The sequence below is a fragment of the Varanus komodoensis genome, unplaced genomic scaffold (genome assembly GCF_004798865.1).
Source record: "Varanus komodoensis strain SLA01 unplaced genomic scaffold, ASM479886v1 scaffold1, whole genome shotgun sequence".
In the NCBI taxonomy this organism is placed as follows: domain Eukaryota; kingdom Metazoa; phylum Chordata; class Lepidosauria; order Squamata; family Varanidae; genus Varanus; species Varanus komodoensis.
In genome coordinates this window covers 45,082,758-45,104,698 of record NW_025335268.1, presented here as the reverse complement: position 1 = coordinate 45,104,698, position 21,941 = coordinate 45,082,758, and the positions used below count along the sequence as shown (strand labels likewise).

General features: G+C 41.1%; 1 protein-coding gene across 3 annotated transcripts in view; it reads right to left on the bottom strand.

Moving 5' to 3' along the window:
• Positions 1-21,941, bottom strand: part of MAP7 (microtubule associated protein 7) — a 131,902-nt gene that overhangs the window by 32,329 nt on the left and 77,632 nt on the right. For all 3 annotated transcript variants that reach the window (XM_044423889.1, XM_044423869.1, XM_044423879.1), the window contains exons 3-6: positions 21,109-21,186; positions 8,778-8,941; positions 7,920-8,037; positions 3,651-3,761 (exon numbers count right to left, since the gene is read on the bottom strand). In XM_044423889.1, the coding sequence (XP_044279824.1) occupies positions 3,651-3,761; positions 7,920-8,037; positions 8,778-8,941; positions 21,109-21,186 (471 nt within the window). The remainder of the gene's footprint in view (positions 1-3,650; positions 3,762-7,919; positions 8,038-8,777; positions 8,942-21,108; positions 21,187-21,941) is intronic.

The following is a 21,941-nucleotide window of genomic DNA, read 5'->3' as shown; positions in this document are numbered from 1 at the left end:
AAGAATAGCATTTTTAAATAGAGTTGCTAGAAACATTTGTGTTGAGGAGGGAGAGGGAAAAGATAGTTGATAATCCTACGTGCTGTATATAAAGTAAAGGGGGAAATGTATACTACATGGGCCTTAAAATTATATTTGGTCCCTCAGATTTCTCAAGGAATAACTTATGACCATGTTTTAAAAGAGAATTCTAGTACTTGGCTCAATTTCCTATTTGAGGCTGGGATCCAGAAAGGCCATGGAGGACAGCATACCCTCCCACCCCCGTCCCAGTTCTCCCTCCCACCCCGATCTCAGTGCTTGCTATCACAAATCAAGCTGCTTTTGAAACTCAGGTGACGACAGCTGTTTATTTATTTCATTTTTGTACCACCCACTAGCTGAAGCTCTCTGGGTGGTTCACAACAGTAAAAATAGTGGTTTACAAATCTGATTGTGAAAGAGCACACAGGGCTGCTGCTTTGAAACACCATAATTAAAAGCCTTCAGCATCTAACTGCCTGGGCATTCTGGATTGTTTTTCAGAAATTTGAGTAATTGTACATGAGCAAGACGAAGAATCAGTATGAAAGCAGTCTTTACAACCTGATTTATAAATGGTATTCATGGGAGATGGGGGAAGAGAGAGGAAAAAGCCCTGCTTGCAGGAGCAGATACCTGCTAGGTAGAATTAATCCTCACAGGCAACTTGGGCATGAAAAATGCAAATATGAGCAAAGTTCCATGGTTCTCCCATACTTCTCTCGAAGCATTTCCAAGGGCATAGATATCTCATCCAGTAGCCACAGTCTTGGACACCTGGAGAAACCAAGCTGGTGGCATTCAGGATCCAGCCCTTCAGAACCCTTCCATGCTCCAGTCCCTGAAGTTGGGATCAAGGATCTCATTTGGCAGGCAAAGGCCACCAAAGAAGTTCCTTGAATGTTTCCCCAGTTGTAGTGGGAAGCCGGCCAGGATTCCGCACTCCTGTGGCCACCTGGGCTGAAATCCTGCCCAGATCCTCCCTGGTCCCAGAACCCTGGACTAGACTCTGGATTCAGCACATGGCAAAGCCAAGCTTTGGGAGAAAATAGCTTTATTAAAAGCATAAAATATAAGGGGAGATCCTAAAATAAGCTAAAAGGAATAAAGAGGGGAAAGGTGGGAGGGGAAAGGGAAGGGGAATTTGGAAAGCAGAAACATCAAATTTCCTGCCAACCAAGACCCCCAAACCCCAGGTCTTGTTGGCCCATTTGGACACAGAAAATAACAAAACGCAGCCTAACCTGAGCTCTTTACTCAAACACTACACCAGCTTCAGGCACAGGGTAGCACCGCTTTCTTTGGCATGGTCCAATGGCAGCAAAAGTGGAACCTCTCCTCAAAGAGGAACCCTGAGCCTTTCCGTCCCCTGAGCTTGAATTACCCACACAGCCTGGCTCATGGGGTGCTGGCCAATCTTTTAATCCAGGTCTGGGATCTCCAGTGTCCTTGGGGCATAGTTTTGGCTACCTCCTCCTTATGCATAACAAGAGCCATGCCTGCCTCCCTCCTTGAGCACTAGCTTCCTGCAGCTCTGGCACCTGGTTTACCCTGTATGTCACTTAACCCTTTCCTGCCTCCCAGAGTTACCAACCAGTTCACTTTACACCAGTAACATTTGTTTCACCCAGGGCTTGTTGCTAAACATAGTGAAGACGTAAATGCATAAAGAACAACTTCATTAGGGACTCCAGGAAAGAACATGTAAGGATCACACTGTTCAGGAGCAAAGCCCATGAGGTAACAACAATTCCTTCCAAAGCTCTTATCATCTGAAAACTGACCTGGTTATCTACTAACATCACTTGCAGGAAACAGATTGCATCCAATTCTGTGGGTGCAAATTTCTACACCTTGCAGGAATACTTTGATAATGCACCTGCAAGTGTTCCAGTGATGGTGCAACCACTGCCTAACGTAGCAAGACTTCAACATTAGGATAGATGTTGCTGGTGCAAATTTGCACTCATCATGCCAAATATATCTTTTCTGGTTTTTATCACTGATATGTTTTATAAGGAATACACAATAACCATTCTTCAAAGAAGAGTTAATTGGGGAGGGGGAATTCTTTCGATTTACAAGTAGTAAGACCATACAATTGGTTCTTTGAGAAATTGTGCTTTGCTAACTAAACGGTTGCACATACAGAACGGGAGACTACGGGAGGGCCCACATGTCATGATTAGCCACACGGTGAAGAAAGCAGTTCAGTGCAGCCTCTGAACTAGTCTACTCCAGATGTCCCCAACAGATGATCATGCACACTGGGGGCATCTGGACGTCCTCCTCTCCCCACTTGCTCTTCTTGCAGAAGCATGCATGTTCTGCAACAGGGAGGGGCAGAATAAGTAGGCTGAACAGATGGATAGATACTGCCCACTGCTGAGGCCAACCAAAAGAACTGGTGGAGGCAGCAGGTGGCTCTTCCTTGCCACCGGCCTGAAACAACAGGCAAGGATAGCAGCATGATACCAGCTGAGAGGGGCTGCTCATGAGGTCTGCCACGATCTCAACTGCACCATCATCATCATCATTATTATTATTATTATTATTATTATTATTATTATTATTATTATTATTATAACATTTCTATGCCGCCCCTTGCCGAAACTATGCTGGGCCTCCTCTATAGGAGGTCTAGCAGAACATGCCCCATCCCTGCCCAGCACGTTATATGAACACGTGCATGAAAAGGCAGCCTGACATATAACACGGCTCTGGCACATGTATATCCCCATACATGCAGAGAAGCACACATTAACACATACTGAACATAAAGCTGATACATTTTACAGATCTAGTCAAAGCAACTCTGTGCAGATCTACTTGCGAGGAAATCCCATTGAGTTCAATGGGACTTATTACAAAGTATGTGTATTAAGATTTGCAACTTATAATGAATAAACATGCGACCTTCCAACCAGTTTCACATTATAACCAAAAGAATAATCAAACTTGGGTTTAAAAATGCGTTTCTGCACCCAACCAACATGCCATGCCCTTTGGATATTTTGCTTAACATTAATGTATTACAGTGAGCAGTTTTGAAAGAAAAATTACATTCACTTCTATATCTAGCAAAATTGTACAATAAAACAGCAAATCATTCAGCCTTCTTTTGTTTTTAAATCCCAAGATATTGCAATATGATTTGGAATAAAGTCTCTATCTAAAACTAGGCCATCATATAAAGTTGATAGAGACAATGAATATCCAATTAACCAACTGAAGTAAGTGCATTTCCCTGGAAAAAATCAAGAATGCTTTTTTAAAGTGATGAAATAAAAGATGACCAAATGAGTATGGTCTAGTGAAGATGTTCAAAAAATAAAATGGATTTCATGCATTATGGAGAAAGGAGTTGGTTCTCTTTTTAAAAATCCATTTACTAAAAAACCGACAGAAGCACTGCTTTTAGCACTTGCTGAATGTACTGATTCAGGAAAGTTTTGTCATTAAAAATATACGATCTTTTTGTTTTGCCAAAACATGGCATTCTTTTTGAAGCCTTTTACTTTCCTCTAATAGAAAAGAAGTTAAGATCTGCTTTGTTTTTTCAAAATGGTTACATCACAGTACAAAACATTTTTAAGCCCTTTCCTTTTCAGTTGCCTTTTTAACTGTACCTCTGTCTGGAGAATTTAGTAATGTTGCAGATGAGGAGGACAGCCGCTTGTTAATGACTGGATCAACATGTTTCGAAAGGTTCATTGTTGAAACAGATCGCCTGTCTGGATCTAAAACAAATGGAAATCATGCTAATTGACAGCCCACATGCAGTAATATCACATCCTAGTCCTACAGAGGGGAGAATAAACAGGAGTATTTTTTTCCTATCAAATGACACCTTGAAAAATAGCAAGGACTTTTCAGGGAATGTTTTTCATAGGTGACTCAAAGTCTGGGCACAAAAGGATTTAAGGTTGAAATCCTATACACAGGTACCTGGGAGTGGGTCCAACAGAACTCAGGAGAGCTTGGGTCGGAGCAGATGTGCATATAGGATTTATTTAACGTCGTCATTTATTTAACCGTACAGCAAGATATGTTTTATGAACAGGAGGAAGCAAGCAGAATGAGCTGTTGATGTCCATCTCGGGGTGATTATAAGCAGGATGGTGCAGCAAGTCTGAGGGAAAATGGCCAATTACAGAGAAGTGCTGTATATCTAAACATGTTTGATTCCTTTAAATAGCATTACAATGAGTATCTGGCTATTAGAGAAAGATAGCCCTGTGTACTTGCATGCTTCCGAAGCATCAGCAGTTGTCTGTTAAGAGGAGGTATGGTGAGAGCATAAAAGGGAATGAAAAGTTAAATGAAAGTTTGCCCGTGGGTAAATCACAGGTGGTATACTGTGATTTTCCTGCATTTATCTGTGCTAGGCATGTGCAGCCCATACCTAAACCCACATTCTGGCCCAAAGAGGCCTATATTTCTATTTTTACTTGCCTGTTTTATACACCACTTTACACAATATGCATGTCTTTAGGTTATGTATTACTGAGTGGAATGGCAGCTAATACATTTAAATGCTGAATAAATATTGTTTTGGGTGAAGGGGGAGGTGTCCCTACAGTTAATTTTGCATAGAATAAGCACAAAAGCATCCGTAGCTGAATGGCCATCTGGACAAATGTTCTAAAATTCCATTTGTCCCATTTCAGTTGTCTCAACTACTCTACCCCTTCTTCACTGCTCTATATATGGGCTTATTTTCTTGCCACTTTGCATGCAAATCCATTCCCTGCCCATCTCCTACACCATTTATACAGTGTCTTCCTGGCTACCATGATGTAGAATCTCAGCTCTCTTGCAATTCCACTGTGATATTTTAACATCAACAGCCTTTAAATTAAAACAGTATAGCCCAATAAAATAATATCTTCCAGCATGGAATCATACAGGGCTAGCCTTTGGAATGGGTGAACTGGGCACTTGCCCTGGGCACCCAAGTAAAGCACAGTTGGTGAAAGAAGGCTGGGACAAGTAGGGCTTTGATTCTGTCTTAAACATACCCAGGATGAGGCCTTAAGGGTCTTTAACCTTCCCTCACCCCCAAAGTTTTGCAGGCTGCTCAAGTACTAACTATAAAAATGAACTTTGATTAATTAGCTTTAAAGTATTGCTTCCCTTTTCAAGTTTCAGTATGAAGTCCTTCACTTTAGATTTAAAAAAGCCAAGGAACATGGCTTTACATTGAAGCCACATTATCAAGAACTATAAGCTCTACAAATACTATATACACTATGTGGCTTATAAATGTTATATTAAAAAAGAAAGAAAGCTGCAGATGGAAAGGGGCTTGTGTTTAGCCTAGCGTGCATAGCTGTCTGCCTATACAAGCATTTGGCATTCCTTTTCCTTTAAGCCACTTAAAAGCCATTCTGCTCAAATAAGCCAAGCCACTATTTATAAAAAGGGAAGCCTATGTGGAGAGCAATAAAGCTGCTCAGAGAGATGAAACAGGTCAGACAAGAAACGAAGAGGTGTTAGGAAGACAAATTTATGTAGACATCCTCAGAAAATGATTTTCCGTGTTGTCTAGATGGATGTTTAGACATACAGAAACTGCACACTGTGGGAAGACAACAAAGCGAATAGCAAGTAGTAAACTGAAGGACAAATTGCAGCATCCATTCTCTGTATGAGGACAGTGGCATTTATTTTGCTTTTCTTATGTGTGTTTGCAGAAGAAAAAATGCCTGAAAAGCTTGGCTGACTGGGACATGTTGGGACTTGCAGACCTTTCCCCCCCATCTAGGCATGTATAGGATTGCATCCTTAAATGCTGACTTAAATGCAGTGAAGCACTGCACCAGCCGTCTTTTCCAGTGCTGCAAAATCAGCAGCTGCTTCATACTGAGCATGGAACAGATATTTTGAAAGTACTGAATGGAAAAGGCACAATGTAAAAGGGGTTTCAACAGTATGAGAGAGAAAGAGAGAGCCCACAGAAGAAAACAAGATTAAATAAGTATATTTTATTGTCCCCTAAAATTGTGCTTGAAAATATAGTTTCTAAAGGCAGAAACTTCTCCAAATAGTGTATGTAAATAGGATCTATTCAAAATGGTATCCTGTATTTTGAGCACTTGTGCCACATTCTTTAAGTCACCCAGTAATAAATTTCAGGAAGAGAATGGGGGCTATCTATCGGCTCTAGTCTATGCGGCATGTGTTAGGCATGCATGATGTCTAACAGATGATGGTTTAGTTACTGGTCCTAATCTGAGGAGATAACTACTGGTGAAAAAATAAAAAAAATCACAGTGATTTATGTACCGGGTTTTCTAGCACCACCCAGAGGTCTGAAGTGGTACTCGAAGCCTGCTAAATCGAGAAAGGTGAATGGTGATTCAAGAAAATAACCTAGGGACAGAATGCAAGACAATGATTTATAGAAGTAAATAAAAAAGTTAAAGGTAGCAAACAAGTTATAGAGAGAGAAGCAAAGAACATTGTTATGAAAAAAAACCCAATTGTTTATTGACCTTGGAGGACAATGAAATAATAATATAGACTTCCTATTATTTGTGAGAGCAATGATACACATATGTGTTCCATGATAAATGAAGTAACACCCATTAGTGTATTTGCATAGGAGGAAATGAAAGTGTTTAATTCACATAAACAATTCCTATATTAAATATACAGTGGTACCTTGGCTCACGAACTTAATCCATTCCAGGACTCTGGTTGTGACCCAAATCGGTTGTGAGCCAAGTTAAATTTCCCCATAAAGTTAATCCATTCTATAACCATTTTTTAAATCAGAAAAATGTGAAGCAAAGTAACAACAACAAGGATCGCGGCCATCTCCCCCGCCCCAAGCACAACCGAGATTGCGCCTGTCATCCCTGCACATGCCTGTCATCCCTGCACACGCCCGTCATCCCGGCGTGCTGGGGGTGGGGGGGAGAGACGGGCGTGATCGCGGGCGCACTGGGGGAGGGAGAGATGGGCACTAACGGTGTGCTGGGGATGGGGAGATGGCCAGGATAGCAGTTCTGTTCATGCAGGGGAGGTGCCTGATCAGAGGCGTGCTCCTGCAGGAAAGACAGGCGGAAACTCAGCCATCTCCCCCGCGGCTCTGCTTTGCTGCTCCCGTCTTTCCAGTAACAGCACGCCTCTGATCACAAACGCCTTCCCTGCACGAAAGCAACTGTGATCAACACCCAAAGCAGTGTTCGCAACCCAAGTCAAAAATTTTCAGAAATTTTTGTTCGTGACCTGATTTGTTCGTGAACCAAGGCATTCGTGAGCCAAGGTGCCACTGTACGGAAATATACTAGCTATCAGTTCATATTGATATCCATAGAAAATCTCTGGAAAAAATACAAAGAAGATAAAACACAAATATAATTTGAAATACCTGATATTTGATCAAAAATCAACTTTTTCAGAGGAAAGGCAAAAGGTACCTAAGGGTTTATCAGTATTCATTAACATTAGCTATACTAACCAATGGAAAGCTCCTCCGTGTCCCACCCCCAGCACCCAAATAGCAGTATTCAGAGCAAGAACAAAATTTATGTTTGCTTCCCTTTTTAAAAATATTACATTGTTTCTCTCAATATTTATTATTAATAATGACTAGCAAGTACATGATTTGAAAAGTTGGGCTAAGGCAGACAGACTGTTGGCACACACAGAAGGTCACAAAGAAAGCAACAAAGCAAAGTAAGTGCAAATACATATGGAGTTAAAAAGACTAATCCGTCATCCTAGCATTAGTTCAATTTCTCATCCTTGACTGCCAAGCATCAAGTTAAGAAGCATGCACAAGTATGGAAGCAATTCAGTCTGCGAGAGGATTCCTCACTTAGAATCAGTAGACATGTATCAGCACAAAGACAGAGACAAAAGGTAAGAAACCTGGGCGCTGCTTTTACCTGTATTATTAATGCCACTGCTGCTATGAAGTGTCCCTCCCCAGGACCACCTATTTTGCTTTTGCCTCTGCTTCTGGCTCCTCTCAATTGTACGGCGCACGACAGCTTCATGGCGCTCCTAATGAGACAAGACAGCCCTTTTCTGATACCTTTCAAAGTGAATATGTAGGCAATACAAATAAAAGTATTAATCATCAGGAGTACCCAGAAAGCTGTTCTGAATTCTTCGTGCCGTCCACACATGCCATCACTGCTAATGAACAGTGGTCCTCAGATTTCTTCCTGTCCATCATGGGCAAGAAAGGATGCTCACATGGGTGCCAGGATGATGTCAGTACCAGAAGTGGTGAGTGAGCCTCCGCTCTACCAGTCAAGGTATATTATGGGGTTTATGGCCCTGTGGGATCTAGGACATGCAGCACCACATACTGCAATGCAAATCTGCAGTCGGTTCAGATAATGTTGGGCTGCAGTTTTCATCACAGGCAAGAGAGATAGGAGTTATTGTCCGGCATCATCTAGGCGTTCCCCACTCATAGCTGGCTGAGGGATGTTAGGACTTATAGTCCAACCATATATGGAAGGCACCAAGTTGGAGAAGTTTGTGTGTTTCATGTGTGTTTCAGAAAAGTCCCAACTAAATCTCTTCTTCTACAACCTCCTCCATCAGAAAGTTAAATGTGATCCTGTCTGGAGATCATTTTAATTTGTTGCTGATATCTCTGTGAGTCAAACTATATGTTGTGAAATTACCTCTTTAAAGCAAAGTTGTTTTCACTGTTACAAGTTCTTTCATTGCCTAAGAAGTAATAAAGAAAATGTCTTGCCCAAGAAGAACCCCTAAGAAAATTGACGTACCTTGTCCTCTTCAATTCGCAGTCTTCGTTTTTCCTCAACTGCAGCTCGCCTCCGTTCTTCTTTCAGCCTCTGCTCTTCTAATTTCTTTCTGCGCTCTTCTAAGTGTTTCTCATAATATTGCCTTGCTCTCTCTTCTTTTTCTAACCAGGCAATTTCTCTTGCGGCTGAACAGCAACAAAAGAAAATTTCATTCTAATTTTGTTTGCTTGAATCATGCTAATACACACCCTTTAATCAAGCCTACAGCACACCAATATTAAGGGCATTCTCAGCTTCAGTCTCCTTCTCACAGGTGATTTTCATTATTGGGCAAGAGATACAGCACCTCATTAAAATTAACCCAGGGGAAGACAAATTATTTTTATATACACTAGAAAGATCTATCAGAATTGTGATTATCTATGAGTTTGGGGGTGTTAGGAAGCATTTTCTGATATACCCTGGAGCCAAGCTCCAATATTACATATACTTACCCTGGAGTGAACCCCACTGATATCTGAGCAAACATGTCATGTAGCACAGTCCCTACATCTCCCTGAATTTGGAAAGCAATGTAGATCTTTTCAATGCAGCCACTATGTGTGCTCTCTCCGGCTGACTCCTGAGAGCATGATGCTAACGGGCGACTTTTAAACAAATCTAATAAATAAATAATAGCTTGAGTTGGCCCCATATGGCGTGATCAACCTATTTTCATGCAGTCTTCCAAAGGTGCCCTAGGAAAAATATGACACAATAGTACAAGAGGGAGGATCCTCCTCCAGAATGGACATGATGTACAGAAGTCCTTCTGGTTAGAACTTCACCTGGTCCGACTGGAGGAGTACCAAATCCACAAGCATGAGCAGCCTGCACATTGTTCTTAGTGAGAATGCAGCCAAACGGGAGAGCCACCAACTCCCAGACCAATTGGACTGACCAGTATCTCTAGCTTGACATCCGATTCATTACAGACTCCAGATAGAGCTTGCACTCCTTCACTTAGTTGTGATTAAAAAGGAGAAACAGAGCATCTCCAGATAATCTTTCCTGGATTTACATGTTAGCAAATAGGAAGAACAAGAGGGAAAATTACAACCCTAAAAGATACATAGAATTGGACAGTAGTTTTCCAGCTCTGACATCTTGTTTGTTGTTAGTCGCGAAGTCGTGTCCGACCCATCGCGACCCCGTGGACAACACTCCTCCAGGCCTCCCTGTCCTCCACCATCCCCCAGAGTCCACCCAAGCTCACACCAACTGCTTCAGTGACTCCATCCAGCCACCTCATCCTCTGCCGTCCCCTTCTCCTTTTGCCGTCAATTGTTCCCGGCATTCGACTCTTCTCCAGGGAGTCCTTCCTTCTCATCAGGTGGACATCTTCTTAATTAATATTTAATCTCTATACTGCCCAACAGCCTAAGCAATCTGTACCACATCAGAACCATAGCAAAATAGCACCTCCGATTCCCAACTGGCCTAAAACTCCCATACTCTCTCACCATTGGTTATATTGGTTAGGAATGATGGGAGGTCAAAATATCTGGACAGCAAGTGCCTCCGGCCTAAAAGACATGAAAAGCTGCTGGAACTCAGAAGAATGTCTAGAGCCACTGACACATCTTCCCAACTCCCAGCGAGAATTTCTAAGGTAACCAAAGCTGCTCCTGCACCTGCCCCCCCCCAAAAAAACCCTTGTCTGAAACAAATGTAGTAAACTATTAGATGCTCCTTGAAGTACTAAAGCCAGTATGCACTTAATCATCTTGCAAAAGCTGGCAAGTTGTTCTAAACAGCTAGGAATGAATTCCTAGTCTCTCCTCTCCCTTCCCACCCCATATTAGATTGGTCAGTGGTCTGTGAGAAGGGACTGCCTTGGACAGTTTCTTAGCTTTCTTAGCTTCTGCCCAGGACTTATTGCTCAGCCTCAGCAAAAAGAAAGAAAGAAAAAAAAAATCACTCAGGTTTGCTTTTGGGCTGATCTTAATGCAGTTATTTCAGTTCTGCTTTAAATCTGAACTCAGATAATGAAAGTATATAAAATAAGTATTAGGGTTTCTGCTATATTGCACACACCATTCTGGGGTTTTGCTGCAGAAAGGTGGCCAACAGAAGGTTGTTATGAGAGCTATTTTAAAATAATACAAGGTGTGTGTAATCATGAAGCTTTCATGTTGAAATCAAAATGACATTAAGCAGTTTTGATTGTCACACTGAGGAATTTAATGTTTGATTATGCAAGAACTTATTACACTGGAAACTGCCTTATTGCAAACCAGATTAATCTGTGTCCTTCTCCAACTTCAGGTTCTCAGGAAGAAATTTTCCCCATCACCTGCTCCTTGACTTTTTGACTGGATATGCCAGGGTTTGAAGCTGGGTCCCTCTACATGCTCTACCAGGGATCTATGGTACCTCCACAAATCATAATATTCTGCGTTTCATGGAATTTCAATTTCTTGTGGTATTGTTCTTGTTGTTCAGATTTAACAGAAGTCCTTTTTACAAAAGGAATAGGAGTGCTAGCTTTTGCTGCAAACCATCCAGAGAACTTTAGCTATTGGGTGGTATAGAAATAAAATTAAAATTAAAAAAAATGGTCAAATGGTCAGATGATTCAAACTATTTATTGCAAAACCACCAGAAAGAAAATATTTGTCCAGGGTTTAATGTTCCTACTGCAGTTTTGTTCCTAGCATCCATTCTAATAAACTCAAATGTTCACTTTGGATTACATTCATCTCTGTCTCTTCTTTTGCACTTGCTTATTCTTCTCAAAATAATCAAATCATGGTAATTTGATTAGAAGTCTCATTTTGCATCCATGGCAGATTAAAATGGTTTAACCATATTAGCCAACTTCCTTATGAAATATATTGGCCAACTTAATTATACACATACTGTGTTTATGTACTTTTATCATCTTCCAAGACAAAGCAAAAACATCAAAAGGCTTTGGTATAAAGAGCCTTTTGGTATGTTTGCAACAAAGAGACACAGTTGCAACATGATATATGTGTGTGTGTGTCCAACCATTTATTCAGTGTACATAATACCAGAGACCAATCACATGAGATCACCACATTAAGGTACATGATTGTAGGTAAGAAACAACCCTTAAAAGGTCATCCTTACTAACATTAATGCTTTTTCTCCCATCTCTAAAGCTAGATCAAAACATGCGGATGACATATTATTAAAATCTATATCTTCCATTTTCGCTCCAAAGACACCAGAGGCAGCTCACAACAAAATAAAAATACCTACACAACTAAAAATAAAGAAAACTCAATAAATACAAATACAACAGAGTATAGGAGTAGCAAATAAACAACACTCTTCTACTGGTAATTTCTGAGAATACCAGCTAGACTGACTGTGACAAGGCAACACTTTTCAAAGGTGACCCCCTGGAACTCTTGTTGCTAAAAATATAAAAGCAACCGATACAAATCTTATCTAAACCTCAATCACATCTCACCAGTTTGCCAACATGAGGACAGACAACTTCAATGGTGAGTTATGGATTTTGCTTTAAATGCCAAGAAAAATCCTGAATGTAAAAATGAACTTGAGCTTCTAAATCCCATAGAATTTACCCTTGCCTATTTGAAGTCAGAGGTTGGAAAGGAGAGCTACTTAAAATTTCTGCTGCTATGAACGAACTGAAGTACAGTGCAATGACATTAATAAGATGCGTATTCCAGCTTGCACCATAGTTGCACTATCCATAATTTAGTTAGCAAATTGGCAATCCAAGGGCAAATAGCAAGAAGGTCCCTTTTAGTATGGCGTATTTCAACAGACAAATACCTAATAATCTAGGCATCAAATCAAGAAGATCTGTTTCTTTCTCCAGTACAGGAATAGATAGCTTTAATAATGTCCTACATTTAAAATGCCCAAGTTTTAACTCAGCCCCTCATTTCCAATTTTTTGCGCTTCTTCTCCTCAATTTTTCCTCATATAACCAAATACATTTGTTTCTTGTATTGGTCCATTTGCATCTGGAGAGTAACAGCATAAAACAACCTGTCTGGAGAGAAGACTGGGTTCAAAACAGGAAGAAAGGGAAAGCAAAAGACCAGGGAGCACTCTAAACCAGCAGTCACTTAGTGGTGGATTTAACGAATTGCCCACATAGCCACTTCTCCATCAAGTCCATGCTGACCACATAATGTACCAGTACAGAAGGTCAGAAGCACACTACAGTCCTGAGAATTAGACAAGAATCCAAGGAAGGCATCTGGGTGAGATGTGCACAGAACAGTGAAGTGAGCACAAGGAAGCAACAAGCAAATGCTCTGACTGGTTAACCAAGAAGCAAATAATTGCCATCTCTTCAAGATTCTGCGGACAAAATCGGTGTACAGTGTGCTAACAGTGTGGATATGGGCATCTTTTATTCAGATGGCTTATGTAGAAATATTGTAGTGGTCACATACTAGGAAATGAGGAAGGCAATCCCTGCCATAATTCAGGAAAAGAAAGAAAGAAAGAAAGAAAGAAAGAAAGAAAGAAAGAAAGAAAGAAAGAAAGAAAGACAGACAGACAGACAGACAGAAAATAAACTATACTGGATGAAAATAATTATTCTCTAAACAAGCCACTCATTATTTATATTTGTTCAAATTTTTGTGATGACAAAAAAAAGGTCAACATTGGGTGGCATTCAGGATCATAGAAGTGAACATCTGCTTGCACAACAGGACTTCCCCATCCTCTCTTCCTTCCTGGTCCCCATCTGCTCCAGATGGTCTGCCAACCGTTTGGAGTATATACGGCTGCAAAGGGTAGGGCAAATCTGTTTCATCAACAGCATCTGTTCCACTGGGGGAAGGCCATCACTGGACATAGCTTCCATATAGCCTCACATGCCTGATACTGCCTGATCTTGGAAGCTAAGCAGGGTCAGGCCTGGTTGAAACCTGGATGGATGACTTAATGTTGTAAATTGCCCAAAGATCATTGGCTACAGGCAGTATAGAAATGTAACATTTAATAATAATAATAATAATAATAATAATAATAATAATAATAATAATAATATTGCCGTATAGTTTTCTATTAGGTTAAGATAACTGCTGCATCAGCTGTAAATCTCAGCAAGATTTGTTCTCCTTCCTTCAATATTACTGAATGATTTACTGAAAGATGTATTGATTGGTTTGCATGGTGATGGGGAATATCACAATATCAGGAAAACGCAACATTGCTTCACCCATCTATGAATACTATTATGAGCCCAGGAAGAGCTTTCCTTGACATGTCTCATTTTCCTCTTGCAGATTTAAGTGTTCAGCCCTGAACTCTTAACCCATCACTGGTGCCTTAAAGGAGATGAAATCTCAGAGGTGAGTAGCTACTTTCAGCCTGGGGGCCAAATTTGGTGGGTGTTTGATTCCCAGGCCTGGGGCTTCCCGCACTTGCTTTTATTTATTATTGTGATATCTTGCAAGGAACCCAAGGTGGTTTACTGAATCCTCCTCTCCATTTCATCCTCACACCAACTCTCTGAGGTAGGTTAGGCTGGGAATCACAAACTGAGAGCCAAGTCACCAATGAGTTTCATGGCTGAGACGGGGCTAGAACTGGAACACCCAAATCCCGATCTGATGTTCTAACTACTACGCAACTCTATATCTCTGTTAAATGAGATCTGGAAATTAAGGCACTCTGGTAGGAGCGCATTCGGAACACCAAATTGGTGATTAGCGCTTTGGCACCTTCCCATATTCAGCTGTTTGTGTTCTGCAATATTTATTACAAGCAGATTTGAAGAATTCAGAGATAGCATTTCCTTATATGTGTATTTTCTTGGGAACTTTTTTACAATTTTTGCCAGACACAGCCTTTCTGTCCATTTAAGTTTGTATTATTGTACTGTTATTATCTTTCTCATTTGTTTAAATTAAGGTCCAACCTGGTGAACTATATGCTATTTATTTGTTATAGTAATCACCTGCTAGGTACACTCCTACCAATACATGCTTTTAAGAAGAAAAAAAGAAAGCATTTCCATTTCCATTTTATTTTGCAAACTAATGTTCTTTCTAAGCTACAAGCTGAAAAAATCAGGATCCCAACCCCACATTCCAAGAAAACTCCATCAGTTTGCACCCTCTACAGGTCAAGAACCAACCCAGAAAAACAAAGAATTTAACCCCTGTTCCCATCCACCCACAAGTCATAGCAGTTGATGACTTTATAAGGCCCTGAGAGGGAATAAATTATGAAACTACGATACTGATTGTCCGGAACCATCTACTGCAGCAATTTCCCTCTTAGTGGCAACTTTAACATCTTCCTCAGAAAGGGGCACTCTGGATGGAACAGCTTTTGCCAATGAAACAGAAAAGGGAGATTGGAAAATTATTGGCACAAAATCTGATAAAAGGATATAATTCTATGCATGATTAGACAGAGAAATGCTGGGCAGGGGGTACTGGTAGGACTTCTGTGTACCATGCACAGGATTGGATGCTAACAGTATAACCTCCTCCTTGTGTTCATTGATTGGAAATAATTTTATAGCAGAAAAGAACTCTTGTGAAAAAGCATTCAATTTATATAATGATGAATGTTGGGGAAAATACCCATCATTAACATTGCAGTTTTGTGCAGTCATTTGGGGCTGTTGTGCTTCCTAGATTAAATTATGGACTATCTGAAAAGCACATTAATTTCAATGTTCCTTCCAGTCATCTTAAGTATTTTTTTTCAAAGAAGTAAAACAAGAAGCCAGGAAATTATTAATGCAACATCATGGAAAGGATTCTTGTTTTTCTGTTGAACTCCAGAGACTTAGGACTCAAAAGAGTCACCACCACCACCACCACCACCACCACACACACACACACACACACAAACACCCTCATTCCTCAAAACACAGAAATCTTCCTCTCCTGGGTCTACAACACCTAAAGACTTGCTTCTTCTTCCTCCAGTCTTCTGCACTAAATCTAATGAGATTAGTCTCAGGAAGTCGGGCTTTGGATGAACACTAGGGGAACCATTTTGACAGTAACGGTGGTTCAACAATAGATGGGTAAGTTCTCTCTTACCGGAAGTCTTCAAGCAGAGATGGGCAGTGGGAACACTTTAGCTGTATCAAGCAGGACACCAAACCAGATGGCCTCCAACTTCTACGATCCAATTTTGTTACTGCCTGCCACAGCAGTAAACCTTCAGACAGTTTCACAGTCACTATAAAAGAGCCAGTCTCCTCACTGCTACAAACTCCAATCTCTTCACTGATTGGGTACCACCTTAATCAACTGCAGACTCCAACTTGGGTATGTTTTGAAAATTCCTCCATATCAAATTGATATAAACCCAGTAACACATCTGTCATGCCGGCTTATTCAAACAGAGACTGAAAACCAATTGTCTACATTACAAGTCAAATTCTGTAGTAGAAATGTTCTGTTTGAGTGACCAATAAAGGTACTTTAGAAGATGCAAGTCAACACTCAATGGGGCACGTAAAAACAACACACTTGCCTCTAGGAAAAGCACTTTCTATCTGTTAGAAGCTAGACTTAATTTCAGAAAAGAGTATTTTGGTCTTACGGAATACCTGCCTATTTGCAGTCACGAAAGGAGATATTCTGCACCAGAATTTATATAGACAAGGCAGAGTTTCAGCACTTAGATTCCAAATGAAGTGTTACAAAGTGCCACAATTCTTGCAGTTTGCTGAGGCAGGCTGAATATTTTTAGAGTTCATAGCACATTAAAGCAATTATCTGCTGTTTCAACTTCACTCAGGGAAAACAGATGAGTAAATATGCAACAATAATTCACACAAGGAGGAGTCCACAACTCTTCTAACAAGGAAAAGAAAAGCACCTTTCAGGATTACTTGTAAATCTAACAACCAGAAAAACATCAAACTATATAGTTAATGAGAAGTTTTATCATGTTTTCATGGATAGTACAGGATCCTCCAATGCAGATCTGTCTGGTTATACCTCCTAACCATTTTTCCCCATAGAGTTTTTGGGGGCAAAATAGGGAAGGCACACCACATATTAATTTTCCAGTGTAGAAATGAATGTTCTGTTCCATCTATGTTTCACTCCAGTATCCCACTCTAATTCTTCAAGTGTAACCTATCCTTTTCAATGTCATCCTAACTGTTCAGGTTTGAGCAGTATGACCAACCCAAGGGATGATCTAAAATATTTTATTTTATTTTATTTTATTTTCACTTTTATAGACCGTCACAATAACCACATGGCTGTCTGGATGGTTTACACAATTAAAGCCACCATCAAAACATAGGAAATGACATATTAACCAATTCAATAATAAAACATCAGTACCAATAAAACATCCAATAAAAATAAAAATATAACAACACTTGGGTCCTGGTTTGTGGGCAAACAAATAAATATGGGGAAGGATACATTCTGCAGGGATACAGCATCTTGGCCAAGGAACCAAGAATCCCCAGGAGCCAGCCAGATGCAACAACAAAGAAAGCAGGCAACCAACTAGGTCCCATCCCCAGGCCAAGTATGCGCAGCTGCTTCGATTCTTGCTTTCCTCCCTATTCTCCCCCTCCCCTCGACACACACACACTTCTACATCATGGCTGTGTGTCTCCAGGCAGTGTAGGGAATGCAAGAGGCAGTTGTGTTTGGTGCAAGTTGCAAGCTCAAGATTTGAACTCTTCAGATGGGGAGGGCGGACCCTGCGAAACTGGGCCTCCAGATATCGAGATGGGAGAAGAGGAGGGGCTAATCTCAAGGCCACCCTCTCCAGGCATCCAGGCAGATCCTGAGAATAGCCAAGATCTACAACTCTTGGGAGGGGTGTGAGACAGGGGCTCCAGGAGCCAGCCGAGCCTGGTACGGCTCTTGACCCCATGGTGCAGCCTCAGGAGGGAAGGGCTAGCCAACTAGAGGGGCAGTGAAGAGAGAAAAGGGGCCTTCTAGAGGGAAGGGGCCCAGGGGTACTGCAAAGGAGGATTCTCAGAAGTAGTGCTAGATTGGTTCAATGAACCACTCTGCAAATGCTCAGAGACTCATTCTGTGGTGACTGCACTACCTGGATGTACTCTGGAGAATAAAGAGGTTTTGCAGAAGAACGAACTGTGGCTTTGAATGTACAAAGGGGAAAACTGAGCTCCCAACAGGCTGAGGATGTATAGTTAACAAACTATAGCTGCTTTATAAACGTTTAATGACAACAACAGCAGGTCAACCTGAAGTACTTCCAGTTTAAAAGATGTGGTAGCTGGGAACGTGAAATAACACTCCTTGAGATTCTGAAAAATGAGACCATGCAGATAATATTGGACTAGATAGTTCTTCCCCAACTGGTTCTCTGCAGACAACAGAAGATGTAGCCCAACACCTCTGGAGGACACCAGGCTGGGGAAGGACAAATCACCTGGCCTGGTATAAGGCAGCTTTCTAGCTTATGCTAAAATAAAGGAATAAGCCAAAATAAATTGCAGTGAAAGAGCACAAAAGACAGTGCTACATTGCATAGTTCTTCAGGAGCAGGGGTTCAAATATATGCCGAAAGGGAAGAGAGAACATCTAATTTAAAAGCTCATCATGGAAATGTATTGTGTTTGCTTATTGCTTTCTTCCCCTTTAATTGTATACTGCTTACTATCTGTACAAAATCAAGTATGCCATAAAGTGTCAATACAGCAGCTTTCCAGTCCCCAACTCAGATAATTATTTAGCTTTGCTTTCTTTTTTCCTCTCTAAATGCCAAAACAAACAACAACAGGGTCAGCGAAAGGTAAATGTAATATGCCCTTATGATTTATTTTAAAATATGGCAAGTTGACAGACGTCACACTGAGGAAGGCATTTGTCACAAAATTAAGCATGGCAGCAGCCGCAGTTCACATATACATGAATGGAAGGGGAAACATTTTCTTCTGTCTCTTCCGTGAATGGTTGGCAGTTCAGCTATCTCTAGCAGTCCATCTTTTTTCCAAAGAAGAGCAGCTGCAATTTAAGGGCATAGTCACAATACTCCAACCTTCCACAGTCTTGGACTTCACATCCCACAATTCTTAACCATGCAGAATGCTGGACTAGAGGAGACCTTTGGTCTAAGCAAGCAGGGCTCTCCTTATGAGATCTTTATGCATCATCTTTTAGACGTAATTTACATCTTTACATGTAATTTTGAACATGTAAAGTTGCTATAATGTTCTCCATCATTCAGAAGGAAGCCAAGGGGGGCTGATCTACGTAGCTCATGGCTCTTGCATGGAGGTTTGGGTGTGTTTGCTCCTGTGACAACATCAAACCCTTTCTTCTTGATACTCAAGGCTGCCAGCAAGCCAGTATCCTTTAGTGGTTGCTTCCATTAAAAGCCCTTTAACTTGTGGGGCTTAATTACTGGCCTAGTTAACTATCTATATGGGATCATGTGGAGTGGTGCCTAGGAATAGAAGTAATAACAAGGTCTCAGACAAAGTTTTATTCATTAGCCAGTTTTTTGTCCCATCACTGCAACCTCAGTTCACATCCAAGGCTCTGTGCTTGCAGCTTGCATTCCCCAAAAAAGAGTTATTCAGTTCACACTGCAGATGCATCCCCACTATCTGGATTGGAACCACAACAGGAAGCAAAGGATTAAAGCCTTTCTAAGCCCCAAGCTACAGTCCTTGCCCAGATGGCCCCTGTGTTTCCTTCAGGGGATAAAGGTATAGATATTATATTATCCATATAACAGATATTTAGCTACCACCTACATCAAACATTTACTTTGATCTCAGTTTGCTAACAGGCCATCTCAAAATAGAGAAAAATAGCTTGGATCTGGAATTTCTGCAAGGATAACTCCATTCGCCAGCAGAAAACAGGAGGAGGACATTTTTTATAGTTCTGCCTTTTCTATGATCCAAGGGGTTGAGGAAACTTCTAAAACTGAGGAAAGATAATGTGTGTGATTGCTACTGGGAACAGGGGAAATCAGTATGAATGGGCATCTCTGTCTCTGCTAGATTCCAGTCCTTCTGCAAACAGAAGGGGCACTCTAAATCTAACCCTGAAGCTTCAGGAAAGAAATATTCTTTTACCTGCCCTAAGCTTCCTTGAAGAACTGTGAACTAGAAGGAAATTTAGCTCAACCAATGAGCGCATAGGCTAAGCTATGCTTTGCTCCAGGTCCCCTTGACTCAGGGCAGGTGGCAACTGACAAGTCTGTTTTCTCGGTTGTGACTCCCTACATATGGGCCTTTCTCCTGGTGACAACTTGCCTACTGCTCACCTCAGTGTCTTTTCTTGCCAGGCAGGAAAAGCTTTGTTTTGCACTGGTATGAAGAGATGCAGGCCACAGCTTTCCAAAACCAGTAGCTCCTGCTAGGCTATATAGCTCCACCCAGCCGTTGTTAGAGCCAGGCCAAGTACACACACAGGCACACAAAGATGAATGATGACATTCATTATTTATTTACTTATGCAACTTGTTAGTCACCCAGGCAATGTAAATAAATACAACATAAATGGGAAAATGAGTTACATACAATAAAAATGAAGAATAGCCACAAATACAACTCAAAGACCAAAATATCAAAAACATGTACTAACGTGACTGAAAAACTTCCATGGAGATGAAAACAGCTCCAAAACACAACTCCAACAAGTCCAAATAGGTACTGAAGTATACAGAAAAATAAAGGCCTAAGAGAAGAAAAGGGGGGTTTTCAGCCTGTTGCTGAAAAATCAATAAATTAGGTGCCAGGCAAATCTCTTTGAGGGTGACATGCTACCACTGGGAGGCCCACAGAAAGCACCCATTTAGAAGTATCCACACACCAGATATCAGTGGGTTATTTATGCTCTACTTACCATGCTAAATAAGATTTTGTTCTTCAAGACACACATTTAGGACAGACAAATCTTCCCTGTCTCTCTTCCTCTACCATGCATATTTCTTAGTACTATAACCAAGTTTATATCTTGGTTCTTTTATTTCTATATTCTATAAGGTCATGCTTCCTATCAGTAGCACTAATACAGTAGGACAGGTCAACTTATGTCCAGATGAAATATGGTCTCCCTCAGTACACAGGATTTATCCAGTGTGGGGCATGAGAGCAAGACGTGGGTGGACATGCCCTCCTTCACCACGCATAGGACATTCAGTATGGCTGCGCACAATTATCTGAGCTGGTCCAGCATATGCAAAATCTACATGGCCTAGGACATGTGCAAACAGGGCTTCAAGGATCTAACTCTTAAGATTCCAAAATCAGTTCTTACAACAAAGATGTGCATGCCCCGTAGCCTCATAATTCATGTTGCTTAATGCATAATATAGACATCAAATGACAAGCATGTTACAACCCATGAGCGTATTAAGTATGACTCACCTAATAGCTTTTCCCGTTCCTCTCTCCGTTCTCGGGCAACTCGCAGTCTTTCATCAACTTTCAGTGTAGGTGCAGAGTCTGCACAATAACAGAAGATTTAAAATCCTTTAGAAATGGCTAGATTCTAAAACCAATTAACAAGCAATTTTAAAACAAAACAAATGACCATGAGATGGTAATTAAGCCAGTTAAGAACTGGAAAAGCACTTATATTCAGCCTTCTCCAAGCTGGTGCCTTCCAAGCAGTTTGGATTTCAATTGCCATCAACCACAGATAGCATGGCCAGAGTTTAACAATGCTGATCACTGAAGTCCAAAACAACTGGAGGGTACAAGTTGGAGGGGGCAGTATTAAAATTAATTGTTGTTGTTGTTGTTAGTCGTGAAGTCATGTCTGACCCATCGTGACCCCATGGACAACATTCCTTCCTGTCCTCACCATCCCACGGAGTCCACTCAAGCTCACACCAGTGACTCCATCTAACCACCTCATTCTCTGCTGTCCCCTTCTTCTTTTGCCATCTATTGTTCCCAGCATTAGGCTCTTCTCCAGGGACTCCTTCCTTCTCATTAGGTGGCCAAAGTATTTGAGTTTCATCTTCAGGATCTGGCCTTCTAAAGAGCAGTCAGGGTTGATCTCCTCTAGGACTGACCAGTTTGATCACCTTGCGGTCCAAGGGACTCGCAGGAGTCTCCTCCAGCACCACAATTCAAAGGCCTCAATTCTTCAGCGCTCAGCCTTCCTTATGGTCCAGCTTTCACAGACATACATTGCAACTGGGAAAACCATAGCCTTGACTATACACACTTTTGTTGGCAGGGTGATGTCTCTG